Consider the following 17,398-nt stretch of genomic DNA (forward strand, 5'->3'; position numbering starts at 1 on the left):
ATCACCATATTGTGGAGGTGGAAACTAAAGTCCATGAACACGTTGAATTTTAATAATTTAATAGGATTTTTTTAATTCCCTTTAGAAATACATGATACACACTAATGACAGCCAACACTCAGAATCCGATATTGGAAAGGCTCAAAAGAAATCTATTATCTATCTAGGAAAAACAGATCCAAAGAAAAGAGAAATGCAAAGTCTTTTGAAAAATTTGGACTGGACAGATTTAGACATTCTCTATCATCTTACACGATGCTCCATTCTACCTTTTGTGACTCTATGTGCTTTGCTACTGAAATATTAAAACTCTATTACTTCTCCCTGTTTATTTTAGGTGACAGGGCATTGTCTATTCAACAGGAGATTAAATGATGTTATTCTTGAGGGCAAGAAACACATCATACATTCATAACACCAACAATGTCTTTCAAATCTTCATTGGATAATGAACAAAGTAATTCTCTGATTCCTTTTTAATAGACGATTCTAACACTCATTATGCTGTATGACATGATTTTTAAAAAACTCAATATATTACTTGAATAACCTCACAGCATTTCAATGCAACCACAATTTGATTTGTTCTTCTATATCTTTGGAGATAACAAAATATCTGGAAGGCTTTATTTGTCTTTCGAGCTTTACATACTAAATGTCCCATAATTTTCTGGTTTACTGCACCATTTAACATTGCTTATAAAGCTGTGATTTCACAATCCAAATAGGTCTCTGAATATTAAATTGGGAAAATATCCTCATTAAAAACAGATCAGAAGAGTGAAATGAAATCTTGCATTTATACTGGAGAGATGCCACTGGTACCATTTCTGAAGTTAAAGAATATATTGTAAATGAAATGATACATCACATAAATCCCTGTGGGTTCAGTTAGTTCAGACAGTAAGTAGGAAAGACATATAAGGTCTGTGTGCATGCCTACCTAACAGGTGAAAGTCCCTCAAGGTTCACAAATTTCCCACTGCCTTAGTCCCAAAGTCGATCTCTGCTTTCTCTATTACTTCAACTCAGACCTCATCTCATCCAACGACCTACCTCTTGTTTCTTGACCCTATTTCTGCGAAACCAATGACTACTCATCTTCACTTCCTGATTGCAGTACAAGCTATGATTATAATTTTAAAAAAACTATCATCATCACTCATTTCAAAAAGACAATCCTTGTGTTGTGGAAAATGACAATACAAAATCTTAGGATTCTCAGGTTGCAAGTGATCAATCTCATCGTAATTCCAAAGTAGAATTCCTCCCTCAGCAGGAAATCTCAGCTATTTATATATTCTGAGCTGTGGAGACAGGACATTAATTCTGAAATGGTCTGTGTTAAAAAAAAAAGCCTTGTTTTTTGCATGTTCTGAAATGGCAAGGGTGCTTAACATCCCTAATTTTTACTTACTTGCCCTATCTTCTCAGATGCTGCCCTATCTACTCACTACATCCTGTGCTATTCTTTTGAGTTCCCCATAGATTCGGTTGGTGGTAGTTAACTTGGCGTGGGGAGAAATCATCGACATTTCAGCTTTAGCTCCAATAAAAGTATCTCAAAGGTTGTTGCTAGTTCAGCCAGATCACACTTTTGCAGGATGATGTGTTCCTATTAAGTCAGTGTTTCAACCTTGTCTGCATGTTTTAATTTTGTTTTATAGCACCCAATAATCTTTTTTGAATAGGAATTAATGAATTATATGTATGAATCGTACTTTATAAGCTAAATAAATTCTCTAGTTATCTCTAAAAAAAATCGCTTGAGACTTTTATTAATCATATTTACTTCTTCCCTCAGTGATTGTTGGGGGTAACCCAGATCCAAAATTATCCCCCCTACCATTTCAAGTAGAAGGAATGTGTTCAATAGCTACCACAAACTTACGGAAGTTAATTACATAGAGGTAGAGTTCATGAGACCATAGCAAAAAAGTCAGCGTGCATACACAACTGTATTTTTCTAAACATCCAGCTGCAAACGATGTAAATGCTTATCTAAATCTAGTCTTGTATTGATCCCTGATTTTATTTGCTCCATCATTGACGTTTGCACCTTCAACTGCCTCAGTCTTAAACTCAGAAACTCGTCTTAACACCTGTACATCACTCTGTCTTGCTTTCTCCTTTAAGACACTCCTTTAAGCCACCTTTTTGATCATGATTTTGGTCACCTGACCCAGCATCTCTTCATCCGGTTTGGTATTATGTTTTGTTTGAATTTGAAACAAACCGAGAAAACACTGGAGAAACTGAAAAGGATATGGCAGCTGTTCTGGAGAGAGGTAGCAAGTTAATATTTTGAGTTTGCTGAAATTGCTTTCCTTAGAGAACAGATGGCTGAGGAGGGATCCAAGTGATGTTAAGTACTGAAGTTCTGAAGAGCAGAGACAGAGTATATAGGGAGAGACTTTTCTCCTTAATAGAGGGTGCCATAACCAAGGAGCACAATTTTAATTTAAGGAGCAGGAGATTTGGAGCAGATATCTGGATTTTGTTTTTGACCCATATGGGTAGTAAGTATCTAGAATTCACTGCCTAAAATGATGGCATAGACAGAAACTCTCAAGACATTTTAGAACTATTTAGGTGAGCACTTGAAACATCATAGCAGAGAAGGCTACAGGTTAGGTGCTGGAAAAGGGGATTAGATTGGATGGATGCTTGATGACCAGCATGGAAACAATGGGCCAAAGATCCTCTTTCTGTTCTGTTAAAACTCTATGACTCTATGACTCTATGACTAAATGCAAGGAAATCTCCAGATACATTCTATACCTAGAATGCTGCAATAAAGAAAGCCGGTGGCTTGTGGTCAAGCAATGAATTAACTGATTTGCATGTTGATCTGTTGAAGGGACATCACAACAAAGTTGATAACATGACATCCCCCTTCTTGAGTGCTGACCAAGACTGGTAGCAAGTTATCTGACTGTGGAATCATTACACCAAGGCAGTTATCAATACTTGTATAACAATCAGGAGAAAGAGCCCTGGATGTCTTTTATTTTACCGCAAATCTAAACTTTCCTCATTTACTTGGCTCAGTGTCATCTCAACATTCTATTTTTATTTCAATGTACGTTCATGCAAATTGAATTATTTTAAATACATCATTCAGTGTGCACAAAGCAACCTTCCATTTTTTTCATGACTAGAATCGAAAAGCAAAAGATTTTTGTTCAAGCTGCATTGTAGAGATTTCTAATGTGCTTAATTAAATCAGGAAAAGTTTGAATAAAACATCAACTAAATAGACTGTAACACTAATCACAAAGTTTCATTCATTAAAACAGAAAGGCTTAAGAAGACAACTTCTTTCTCACTCATGAACTGAAGTAATTTTCTCATGAACCAATCAGTTCAAAATTCCAGTGACGAGATGTTATACATGCAGTTTCTGTCTCTGGTGAGTCATGTAGGCTTTCCATTTCAATTGGACTAAATTCAAAGAGGTGTACTCTAAAACCAGCTAGCAATCAAATTGCTGTGCAATATTGTGTAAGGATTTTTTTTCTTTGCAGGTGAGATATATAATTAAGATTTTTAAAAATTCTGACTTAGTATAGCGTATATTCTCGTGTGCAAGAGGTGAACACAATCTCACCATATCTTTATTTCAGAGGTGGATACCCTGATAAGTAATGTCTTACTGTGCAACACCCATTTGTTGAGATACTCCCAAGTGCCACATAAAATGCATCTTAAATAATTACTAGATTAATGGGGGTCACGACCTTCCCTGATGGCTTCAGAAAGTCTGCGTAAGACAAAAGTTGTGTAAGCAATTATTGCCCTTTGCACATCCATTAGAAGCACTTTTTCTTTAGACTGCAGGGGGTCACACTTAGGATAGTTTCAAGATGAGATTTTTAGCTGCTATTTAGTCCACTTACCAAAATTTCACAGTTGAAAATGAAAGGGAAACAGCAACTCGGTCAGGAACACTTGAGGCCATCCTGATGTTGCTGCTCTGCAGATCTCCCAGAACAACTACTGGGGAAGTGGTGTTGAAAAGCCTGTAGTATTTTTGCACTGCAAGCTATTGGGGATGTGCACTACCTGGTAACACTAATAAATATTCACAGTCCAACTGCCATATAACACATTGAGTCATGTCAACTTTATCGCGAAATGGAATTAATTATCAAGGTATTTAGCGTGGCAACCTGCGATGTTCTTCATACTATTAATTTATTCCTTCACGACACATCAGCGTCTTCACACTACAAAATTTCATGAAACTTGGACAATCACAGAACTCATGCACCAGCTCAGATACTTGCATCTGCTGGATCAGTTAGAGAGAGTTGTGTTTTCACCTGTATTTCACAAATCAGAAGTAAACAAAAGCAAATCTAATCTAGTCATAGCCAGGGAATAATGTGCAATGCTTTTTCTTTATGCTTTCATATTGTTGCCTCAAGAGTCCTCCAAGGATCTATTCTTGATCCCTTCCTATTTCTCAGCTACTCCTCAGAGACATCATCTGAAGACACAACATTAGTTTCCACGTGTAAACTGATAGCAGCCAGTTCTACCAAATATTCATCTCTCTTGAAACTACCAGAATTGCTAAAATATCAGATAGGTTATTATCTGACGTCCAGCCCTGAGTAGAAATTTTCTGCAATTAATTATTAGAAAGCTTGACATTTTCAGTCACCACTCCAAACTCCAGCAACTGACCTCATTCCTCTCCCTGGTGCAGTCTAAGATGGAATGAACAGTCAGTTTGCAACCTTGGTGTCACAACTGATCCCGAGGTAGCATCACTCAGACAATGTGGTCCCACCACTGTAACAGTACTCGACTTGTCTCAGCTCATCTACTGCTGCAACCTTCATTCACTGACTGCAATTTTTATACTTACATGTTATTCTATGCATTTATATACTCCTGAGGTTGCAGGTCCAATGGCGCAAAATTGTTAGCAGTCACTTTCCTTACAATAACAAAGTCCAGACCAGGTATAACAGAGATTGAGTATAAATGACACACTTCACATGAAGGGCCATCAACCTGTTCCTCTGAACAGATGCTGTATTTTCAGTACTTTTGTTTATATGTCAGATTTCTAGCACCTTGAGCTTTCAGTTTTTATATTTCATGTTTCCTTCCCAATAAGGTTTAATCAGATAAAGTAACACCTTACTCTCTTGTGAGGGTCCATTTCCTCTCCATCACAAGGACTGCCTGCTTCCAACACTGCACTATTGCCTGTTTCCACTTCTGTTTTAGGTCATCTACTGTTGAAACCCTTATCTATCATTCCCTGTTGCAGCATTGCAGCATAGATTACAGACTGGACAGATGTGTGCTTTTAAGACAGCTACATGAGATCACAACAGTATCTCACTGAATGACTGAGAAGACAAGATGGGATGAATGGTCTGCTTCTACTCTGATGTCTCTATGTTATGGAGTTACCCTAATGCTTTCTGTCTATCAGTCATATATATGTAATATACAGTAAAATCTTTAAGCCTCAAACCCAGATTCTGTGTGTATATCTGAGAAAATTTAGTATTGTTAATAGTTTTCACAAAATTGTTCATGGGATGCAGACATTGTTACCCAGCCCAAAATCAATCACATTGGCTGTGGGTCTGGTGTCACATGTCACCCCAGCCGTGTTAGGATGGCAGATTTCCATTCCTAAATGTCACTAGTGAATGGAATGGGTTTCTACAACAATCAACAATGGGCGCCATTGGGCTAGCTTTTTAATTCAAGATTTTTATTCAATTCAAATTTCATCATCTTCCATCATGAAATCATCATTACATCGCTGCTTCCCCCAGTTAATGTCACTAATAAATTTCAAGACATTCGTCTCATTATGAACCAATGTGGCTTATGCTACATTGGCTAACATACAGAAAACTACAACTGTCAATCTAATCCTATCTAACCATTAGTGTTCTATTTTCTATAGTTAACAAGCTACAAAGTGAACAATTTTGAAACCTTTACTTACAGAAATGCTGTTGACTGGTTTGGTGGAATGTGCACATTCATGTATCTGGTTTAAATCTTACTTGACATAAAATAATGCTTTGTAAATGTAGCTGGTTTAAGAGCTATAAAACAAGATGATAGAAGATGAAACAAGGACTGGGGAATTTTTTTTTTCATTTTAGCTGTGAGTCAGAGAGAAGTCACTAAACCTTTCATGGAACATTAAATAAGCTGGGGTGCTCCAGGCGGATGTCTTTAGCATAAACGGTAAAATAATTTTGAAGGTAAGCTGACAGCTGTTTGAAAGTGTTGGAGACAAGTGGATGAGAGCTCAGTTTGATTAATCTAGAATTTGGTAACTGGAGCATAAGCAACTCCAACAGGTGGAGCATGTTTGAGATTGTACAACCATGCTGCTGTGATTAACAAGACAGCAATGTATTCACACACAATGTGCATGAATTGTGCTGTTTAGCCCACTGCTTCTATGGAGCCTCAGATTGTTGCAGAAAATTTAACACCATTTAGAATTTTTCAGAGCTTCATGTGCATAGTAGGGGAAGAGATAACAGATTTCAAATATACTTTTATGTGAGGAAGTGCTTTATGATATCACTCATTTCTAATTTTAAGATTTAAATACCTTTGTTCCAAGCTACGTCGAGAGAAGAAGGTATTTCACTTCATCAATATGTTTTAATCATTTTAAACGCCTTAACTAGCTAACCCTTAATTCTTCTAACCCCAAAGAAATACAAATCTATTATCACACCCTCATAATTTAAACTTTCTTTCCCAGGTTTGATTCTACTAAATCTATACTGTATCTAAGCAAAGCCAAAATGGCCTTCCTGAGGAACAGTGTCCAGAATGGAGTGCAACATTCCAGATGGGATCAAACAGAGCTCTGATTAGAGTGGGGCTGGAAAAGCACAGCAGGTCAGGCAGCATCCAAGGAGAAGGAAAGTCAACGTTTCAGGAATCAGGAATCCTCGGATGCTGCCTGACCTGCTATGCTTTTCCAGCACCACTCTAATCTTGACTCTAATCTCCAGCATCTGCAGCACTCACTTTTGCCTCAAACAGAGCTCTGTATAGCAGTAACTTAACTTCAACTCTTGTATTAATATTCAATTGGTTGTGTAATTGCTTTCTGCATCTATTCACTTTATGAACACATAAATTTGAGCAGGAGTAGGCCATTCAGCCCTTACAGGCTGCTCTGCTATTAAATAAGATCACGGCTCATCTGTTTGTAAATTCAAAGCCACATTTTTGCCTGTTGCTGGAAACCTTTCAACTCCTCGTTTTATGAGAATCTGGGTTTCTCTACCATAAAAATAATGAAGGGCTTCCACTCCCTTTTCAGAGACAGCGTTCCAAAGACTTTGTTTTGCTTAATGTCTTTTTTAAATTAGAGACCCGTGCTTTTTAAATAGTGGCCCCTAAGTATAGATTCTTCCTTAAGAAGAAACATCCCATAACCATTTACCCTGTCAGCACCATTGTTTCTGACCTAAACTCTTCCCTCGATAATTGAATGCTACATTACCACTGTGTAATCTTCACTTTGACCTAGGGGATCGTTTACTTGGAGATCATTTATTAAACCAACCTCATTACACAGATCCAAAGAGCCTGAACCCTAGTTGTTCCACTACATATTCTTTTGCAAACTGTCCCAAATACACTTTATTAATTCTGCCACATGGTCACTTCTGCAATTAAGTTTTCCCAAACTGCTTGAAGATTATAGCATCCATGAGTAATGCACTGATCTAATGCCCTCATTACCTTTTGATTCATCCTCTGTTCAATGGAACAGTTACTGTTTCAGGGCCCATAGACTACTCCCATCAGTGTCTTACTATTTCTTACCTCCATCCATATGGATTCTATATCATCCAAATCCAAAATCATTTCTTGTCATTGTACTTTTTCCACCTCACACCAAAGCTCCCCCACCACCTTTTAATTTCTTCCTTTTGAAAAGTCACATGGCACTGAATATTTAATTCCCAGCTTTGATCTCCATTAACCATGTCTTCACAATGGCTATATGATCACATCCATTAATCTCTATTCGTACCGTGAATTACTTTGTTCTGAATATAATGTACTTCTTTTCTGCAAAGAGCTAATAATTTTGCCTTTTAACCATTTCTCATCCCTTTGATCATATTTTCTGCTGTTTTTATATGCTTACGGACTCTCTCCCTTCATGTTCAGGTTTCATTATCGAAATAGGTGCACTGCAATGCTGCCATGTTGACTTGATTTTGTGAGCTTACATTTCCCTGCTCACAAAGCCACCCCTGCAACTCCTAAAAGTAATTTAAAGCCCACTAACAGCCCTAGGTATTCAACTTACCAGGACACTAGTCCCAGAATAGCTCAAATGAAGTCCATTCCACTGGAAAGTCTTCCTTCTACATGGTACTGTGGCACTAATCACAACCAGAAAACCATTCTGCTGACATTAATCTCTGAGCCACACACTTAACACCTTGAGTTTATTTACAAATGCCAGGCTGTCATGACAAAGGCAGCAATCCAAAGATCATTACCTTGGATGTTTTGCATTTTTTGTTTTGGTCCTAACTGCTCAACAGAATCTCCTTTCTATTCTTATCAATGTCATTCGTATTAACATAGATAATGACAACTATATCGCTCCCTTCTCGCTCCAAATTCCTCTCCAGCACCAAGGACATATCATTAATCTTGGCATCAGACAGGTAGCACAGCCTTCAGGACTACACTCTCAAGTCTACAAAATCATGGCTATCCCCTGAATTACACTGACCAACATCACTACTGGCTTCCTATTTCCTCTTCTACCTGAATAGTCTGTTCTACCACAGTATCAGGACTAGTTTGACCCATCCTCCATGCAATCTCCTCTCTTGTCGACACAACTTGCAAGAACCCTGCAACTCTTGGATGATTGCAGGGACTGAGGCATGTTGAGAGTTGCTCCTTGGGTCCATATTGGTGCCTCACCAGGATCATTTAAATAGCTGACTCCTAATTTTTAAACAGTGACCTCTAGATATGGATTCTTCTCTCAGAATAAACATCCTATCAATATCTACCATGTCAGCACTGTTGTTTATGACCCAAGTTCCTCCGTCTCCAATGCTCAATCACAGACATGTAAGGAGTATGATCACCTCCAGGAACAAATTACCCTCCAGGTAATTTTCCTCCTACAATCTGCAGCTTGGACTCCAGCTCCTCAACTCCAATCCAAAGTTGCTTGAGCTACAAACATTTGTTCAAACTGGTGTCCAGAAACTCCCACCTGTTGCAGATACAGTCCATCACTCAAACTGCCATCTCAATTGTATTTTATTTTAGTTCTGACTTAATCACTTTGATATCTCTGCTTTTTACACAAAGAATCCACACTCTTTACATTTCAGTGCAGCATTTCCCCCCTTACACACCAGTATCAATCTTATGACTAACAAGGAATTTGTAAGAAAAAAGGGAAAAAAATTAACTAGAGCCCTAAACTCAAACAGAAGACATAACTTTTACTCGAGTCTAGAAATATTCACCAATCAGATACTTTGTCCAGACAAAATCAAACAAACAGCTCAATCCTTCCTCTGCTGTACTCCGTGTGATGCTAAATTCCAGTATTTTAATCCAAGTCCCACTAAAGTGCTCAGTCATACTTGGCTGCCAATGGATGCACCCAAAATAAACGGGCCGATCTGGGTCAGTTGAGGTTTCAGTTTAAGATAGTTCTTTATTAGGCTGCCCACCAATGGAATCTTGAAAACAAATGGCTACATCTCTGCATCACAGATGTCAGAAACATCAGTTCAATAAGTATCTTATGAAAGTAGCATTATAATCAGCAAGCAAATTCATGAGAAGGTTTCACACTATGACCATAATTTTACATAAATAAATTACCAATGCATTTGTAAACTATATTCCAAATTCCATCAGGCTAAAGATAATTATTCCTTTGCAAACCAGTCAATTCCTATTCAAGAGGAATGGAAACATCTGCAAAAAAAAGTTCAAATTTGATCACCATCTTTCAGGTGCTTAAACATAACCTACCCTGAATCCAAAGTCTCAACTTAGCCCGAAATTGGGCAGCTGCATTACAGCACAGGACATATGTACTCTGATTATGTATATGTCGAAGCATTTTCTATTGCATGGTACTCAGGGCAGTCACTGTGTTTTGCTCTAATATGTGCTCATCTGCAGGCAGCCATTCTTGAAATAACTTCACTGCCCAAAAGTGGGCAACAGAAAGGGCAATATGACAAATCACCACAGATATTACAATAGCAAACAGGCAGGCCCACTACTTATCAGCATGTGAGACTTCTGTGCTGTTTTCTACCACTCTAGAGAGTAAGATGACATGAGGTCAATTTTCAAGTTCGCATCATTGGATATATACTTGTAATTGAGTCTGCATTGAAGTGAAATTTGGAGCAAACCTAATGCCAGTCTATCACACAATTTTGAGGCCGGCCTCAACTTGTAAACTTGTGTTTAATTAGAACATTTAAACACAGGTAAACACAGATACAATCATGAAAGCCATTATTGTGCCAATCAAAATTGTTGCCATTTCCCTAATCCACCAACTCCTGAGTGGTACAGGTGAGGAGGGAATCATTGGACCCATGCTTGTTAAAGGGATCTTTGGAAGGGAAAGGTGAAAACAGCTCTTACAGTCATACATTAAAAAAAAACTCCATACTATCCTATCACTGAAAAGTACTGCATCACTTACTCCCCAAAATAGGCTGACCACAAATTTTAGTTGAGCACCTTGACAAAATCATTGGGCAGTGATGGGGTTGGGTGAGTCCATTGATTTACATTCTAAACCAAAAGTGTCTACTGTGTATTTACAGCTGTAGTTATCAGAGATGCTTGGCAGCCTACATATTTTGAAAGTGACCAAATAGTGTAAGAAATAAGCACACCTAAATCATTTTTATATTGTACATTGCACATACATATAAATGTTTCTGTACTAATTGCAAACTATGTACATCTTGCCCAGCACTACTCCTTCTCCATTTGATTTGCTGCCTGTAAATCCCTCTCTCTCTGATATGTTTGGAAGAGAAAGGATTCCAGGGAGATCAGACTGCATGAGATGTTCTCTGTGGTTATCTGCCAAACATCCACACATCAAAAGCTGAACAAAGGACATCTTGGTACAAGCTTAATTATGGATACAGACCCTGGCAACATCAGTAATATATAATATATAAATACCTGACTGGCTTTATTGTTGAAAGCTTTCTCAGAAGTATCTCAAACAAAGCAGATCATACAATGTCATATGGCATGATGAAAGGCATCCGAAGGCAATGGACAGCCACTGTTTTCTGAATGGCTGGACTGCCAAGGTGACACCAGCCACTTCTGTGACTTGCTGTGTTCTTCCAGCCTGTCTACTCTCTCGCATGGAGCAGAAAAGCAGAATTAAAGCATTGCCATCCGGTGCAAGGACATTCATCATTCCCATGAGGTAACAAGTTGTCAGGCCTAGCAACAGTCAGTTGCACATCACTGCTGACATAGTGCACTACTAGATTACAAGCAGAGACTGTGGCAAGCCTCCTCATGCATATTATCTCCACTTGAGAGGCCTGAGCGCTGGATTGTTTATTCATCCTTTCTGCAGGCTCATGTCTGTCTCTTCAGTTTTATACTTCTTCACCTTCTCAGTTTCATCATTAGGGCCCCCTTAATGTTCAATTAATTTTCTTCTTCGGGCAAAGTATTTTGGGATTGATTGCATTTAACAATCATTTTGTGCATACTTTTTTCAAAAGGTCAATACCAGTTAGTTAAAAAAGGACACCCGCTGTGAGTTTTGAAGGCATGTTGATATTATCCAGCTTGGTCCATATGCTATATCTCAATGTCTATTCCAAACTAGATCAGGGTTGAGTTCAGATGGCCTTGTTCATTCTGAGAATAGCAGCAGTTTTTCTTTAAATTCCACACTTAGCCGGGTAGGAGTCATTGGCAGAGTGGTGGAGGGGAGGATATGCGCTTGGTTTATCAACAGGCCATTGGAAAGTCATTTGTTCAATTTTCGTCACTACCTTTGCTTAGCTATCTGCTATGTGGACTGCAGTGGTTCAAGAAAGTGCCTCACCACAATCTTCTCATAATAAGTGCAGGCCTAGCCAACAATACCCATACCCCATGAAAGAAAATAAACAGGAGAAGAAATACATGGCTGAGCTGCAATTGACAATGAGCCATGGCCATTGAACTAGAGTTGGAAGCTGAAGCTCAGAAGCTCGATTACAGTAGTGAGAAACTGAATAACTAAGAAAGCTATTGCCAAAATCCAAAGTCAATCCACAAAAGCTAAGTGGAATTTGCTTTAACTGATAGTTTGCATGCACATTGAGTGTGGAAAAAAAGTTTACAGTTGATAGCTGCCCTACAGTTCACCAACATCTTTATAAATATGAGGCATTACTCATGAAACTTACAAGGGTGGGATGGAAGGGGGAGGTGTTCAATTGCTGCTCACTCAGGCTACTTTGTCATTTTGGATTGCGAGCCACTGAAAATGACATTCAAAAATGGCAAACTCATTTAATAAGGGATGTAATTATTGGATGCGCTTGGGAATGGCTGGTTGCTAAATGGACAAGGAACCTTCCAGCAAACCAGTCACCCAGCCTATGTTCAAATCATCATAAAGTTGCTTGTCAAACTGATTGCTCCTTTAATTGCATAAGACCATGACCCCTCCTATTTCCCACTTCCTCTTTCACTGTCCATCTTCTGTGCTCCTCCTTCATGACCCTTAAATGTCCCATTGCAGTCACCATGTTATTGGTTTCTCTTCCAAAGTTACCTTCCATATGTTAAAGGATATCTCCTGTGTGGAGGTAGTCTTTAATTTTTCTACAGATTTTGTGGGTATCATGTTCCTGTCTGAATATATCCTTGTAAAGCAGGTGCAATCATGTTTCCCAAACTGTTCTCTGAATATTGAGTGCTGCTCTCCTTCCTCCTTTAGTGTGCCAACAATACTTTCAACATTTAGCCACTGATTTTCTGCCTTCTGCAACTCCTTCCAGATTACTTGGTCCAAGAGCTCTTTCTCAACCCCCAGACGTCTCCTAAGAACACCTTATTGAGTGGATGCACGGTGTCCATAACTTCTGTATTTGAAAAATAATGAAGACTAACTATCCTTATTGTGATTTTCCATATCGTTATCTGTATGCTATATAGTTTACTTTTTTGCTTCTCTGACCCTCGATCTTGCTTCTCAGTTTTAGGACACTACTTTGGATGTACCTCTTTGATGAAGCTTGCGGTCATCTAACCTGGATTTTTATTTCTGGGTCTGAATCACTGCCATAATTGTCACCAACGGGACACTGGGAGAGAATCTGAAGGAAGTCTTGGCTGGGTTCCATCTGGAAGTGGAGGGCCAATCTACTCTAGAGAAAATTCCAGAAGACTGGATACACTCGCTAGATACTTTAATTGATCTAAGTGGCTATGCACCTCTTATGGATGTTTAGATCAGAGTGATGCTGGAAAAGCACAGCAGGTCAGGCAGCATCCGAGGAGCAGGAAAATTGACGTTTCGCGCAAAAGCCCTTCATCAGGAATAGGATGGACAGGCAATCAACCTTCTCCACATTGAAAGGCAGCTTCCATGGAAATCCATCAGAAGCAGAATCCTGTGTGCCATTACTATAAAATTGCAGACCGATTCATGTCCAGGCTGCTTCCTCAGCCCAAGGAATACTCAGCCCAATATTTCCTTCTGTCTCTCAGTGTCATAAAGGTTTTATAATGTTTTATGAAGCACATTGGGTTTTCCTTTATTTTGGAGGTACATCATATGGATAAGTTGTTGTTTCATAAAGCATAGCTTTAAGAAGTTTTGCAAAAAAAAGAAAATAAATCATTTAGCTGTTGCTGCATGTAGAAAATAGGTGTCCTAAACAGCAATAGCAGCTTTCTTGAGTATTTTCAAATATACCGGCCAGTTCTTATGACATAACACCTTCTACTTCCTACATTGTGCTGAATCCTCAGATATTTTAAACCTCGACAGTCTCATGCAGTTCACAATTCATTGTATTTGCAACTGAATAGAGTAAAATAAAAGGATTTGAGAGATTCAGCTCTCTCAATTTCATTACAGTGATATTGTTAAAATAAAAATTAAAACAGCACTCTTGGGTATTTCCTTTATATGAAGCGTGAAATTATTAGTGAAGGTACCTGACTGTTTGCTCTTGCTCAAGAGAGATACTTGTGTTGAAAAGGAAATTGACTAGTGAACAAAAATCTGGGGGTGGAATTGTTTCTGTTATTATTGGAAAAGCGCAACCAACTACTAGAGATAGTTAGGAAAGCACTTCAAATGAGAATTCAAGGTTCTGAAGAGTTACAATCACCAAAAATAATCTACCTTTCGATTTCAAATGTTAATTGACCAACTGGACAATTCTGGTAATTGCTATTACCACAAGTAAATACTGGAAACCTGAAAGAATCAGTTTGCTTATTGAGAGGAACCAACACAATAATTGCTCAACTGTACAGTTTACAGTCAAGAGTGTGGTGCTGAAAAAGCACAGCAGGTCAGGCAGGATCTGAGGAGCAGGAGAATCAATGTTTCGAGCAAAAGCCCTTCATCAGCATGGTGCCTGACCTGCTGTGATTTTCCAGCACCACACTCTTGACTCTGATCTCCAGCATCTGCAGCCTACACTTTCTCCTTGTACAGTTTCCAGTTTGAACTCACTGGAAGCTGACTTGAGAGGTCACAAGCTATTTTTAGCTATTTTTAAAATAGTATACATTTATAGAATAATTTAGATCCCATCAAAGTTTTCTTGCAGTGAAGAAACTGATTCTGACTCAAACACTTAGGTGCAGATTCTATTATGGATACAAAGCATACTTTAACATGTCTCAGCTGATTGTACCAGTCAGTGGAATTGTAAGTCAGCAAGATGTACCAAAGAAATTCAACATCTATGAAAACACATTGGGCAAGGATGCCTTTAAACAATGATAATCCCAAAAATGACAAACATTGGTACCGGAGAAGAAAGCAAGCCTGCATTTTAGCATCGTTAGGCTAAATGTCAATAATTATGACTTACAAAGAATTTAATGCCCCAACTGTGGTGCAACCCATTTTACAGTGCAAGCAAGCCAAATCTGTAATGATGAACCTCAAGGCATGATTGCAGAACCATTTCTTGAAGTATTTATGTACTACAAGCATACCATTAACTCATTTAAAAGGCTACTCTCCCCCAATTATCCAAGTCAGACTTGGATGTCAATTGTTATAAAGACTTAACCTACCTGGTGCTTCAGGTTTTATTGTGTCAATGTACCTAGTACATTCACTTCTACTCTACTACCATGTAAATTGTTCACTCTGCTTTTAAATTACTTCTCTATTGATTGGACAACAACCTATTAACACATGCTATGCTGACAGGAAAGTTTACACTAAAGGATTGTGCACATACCTTCTGTTTTATGATCATGTCATTGATTTCCTCAACATCTCCCACTGTCACGAGTTGAGACTTGATCACACGATCCAGCAATGAAAGCCAATCTGTCAACTCCACCCAGGCCTTGTTGAAGTCGGCCAAAGCTGGAACATCCATGAGTAAAGAAGAAGGCATGTCGAACTTGGTGACGGAAGTATCCGTGGTAACGAGGGTCTCAGTCACCACGGTAACTGTTTGTTGTGTGGTTGAAACTGAAAAGAAACGATTACTAATGTTAGTCAATGAGAGACATTTTAAAAGATCAGTGAGCACAAATTGTAATTAAATGTGATTATTTCATATACAGGCTTATAAATGTAGTTACTTGAATGAAACACATTGGCTGCAATAGGCAGATTATTTTTGGAGACAAAGTTAATCATTGTAAATTCATTAAAAAGTTTCACAGCAGACATATGCTTGTCTCCCTTTTTGTATACTTGAGAATTTTAGTATCTCAAAATTATCAATTGGAAGTAGAATAAAGTGAATCCTAAAATAACATCATGCAAATTAACCAATCACCTGTCATAAAGGAACATTTTAACTGCAATTTTTTGTTATGCATCATAACAGGAGCTCATGATGTCCATATGGACCTGGTTATATATAGAACAGCAGCTGCTCGCGAGGAGCTTACAAATGAGTTCAGAATGTAAGATGGTTTATGATGGAAAAATCTGCTCTCAGCCCTCAAGTTCCAAGACATTCAAGGTATCTGATACTAAAATAGGAAATTGACTTGTAAATGAGGACAAAAAATGCTGAAAACACTCAACAGGTCTCTTGACTTTTGTGTACAGAGAAAGAGAGAATTATGAACCATACCAGAATTGGGCTGTGTCAATTTTATTTCATGGAAGGTTTCTCTTTGTGAGGTCTAGCCAGGCTTCTCTTCTGAAAATAACTTCATTAGCTGTGCGCCATATCCCTGCGGTGCCCGATTCATCATATCCTCCCTTTCACCACTGACGTAATTATTCACCCCCACAGCTGAGACCTACTGCGATTCTGGCATTGCTGCGAACTTTAACACCCAGCCAAACACCGAGTCTTACACTGTCAACCAGTAGCTGCCTTTCACCATGTACACAGTACGACAGCAACCAAAAACAAACGAGAAACAAAAACAGAAATTGCTGGAAAACCTCAGCAGGTCTGGCAGCATCTGTGAAGAGAAATCAAAGGTAACGATTCTAGTCCAGTGACCCCTCCTCAGAACTGATAGTAGTTAGGAAATTGTCAGTTGACATGCAGAATTTGAGGGGGGGGGGAAGTAAATGATAGATAGGGATAGATCTCAAAGAGAGAAAGAACAGACGAAAGCGTTGATAACGATTTGGCTGGGAGAATGAATAGATGTTAATGGAGACTGTTAGTGACCAATGCCTATTATCAGTCACTAACTGTCTCCATGAACAGCTACTCACCCTCCTAGTTATATCATTATCCACTCCTTTGTCTGTCCAACTGTTCTTCTCTCCATTTGGGCTCTATCCCTACCTATCGTTTACTCCTTAACCCTTTCCCACCCTATCTTTTGCACATAAGCTGACAATTTCCTAGCTACCATAAGTTCTGAGGAAGTGTCACTGGACCAAAAATGTTAACTTTGATTTCTCTTCATTTCTTAATACATAGGAAAAATTGGGATAAAACCTACCCAATGCTACCGTCATCCTGATGGTCACCTCTGTATTCAGCTGCGGAGACCCTCGGTAGGCAAATGCCAAGTGTCACTACATACTGAGGTTCTACCTCTCTCCAGTGTTGTGAAGGATGGGACCGGCCTCGCTGCTGCGGAACTCCAATTAGTTGGACTGTTCTGTAATACCTGTCTTTCGGCGAAAAATTTGTGAAGGAAAACACCTTTG

The 17,398-nt window shown here is 38.7% G+C and overlaps 1 protein-coding gene across 11 annotated transcripts in view; it reads right to left on the reverse strand.

The window, feature by feature from the left end:
- The window catches only part of dmd (dystrophin), a 2,003,576-nt gene that overhangs the window by 447,065 nt on the left and 1,539,113 nt on the right, over positions 1-17,398 (reverse strand). For all 11 annotated transcript variants that reach the window (XM_087992890.1, XM_087992895.1, XM_087992900.1 and 8 more), the window contains one exon: positions 15,498-15,736. In XM_087992890.1, the coding sequence (XP_087849016.1) occupies positions 15,498-15,736 (239 nt within the window). The remainder of the gene's footprint in view (positions 1-15,497; positions 15,737-17,398) is intronic.

This window comes from Chiloscyllium plagiosum, unplaced genomic scaffold, assembly GCF_037043375.1.
Source record: "Chiloscyllium plagiosum isolate Xiang-an unplaced genomic scaffold, Cpla_swu_hap1 HiC_scaffold_12, whole genome shotgun sequence".
NCBI lineage: Eukaryota > Metazoa > Chordata > Chondrichthyes > Orectolobiformes > Hemiscylliidae > Chiloscyllium > Chiloscyllium plagiosum.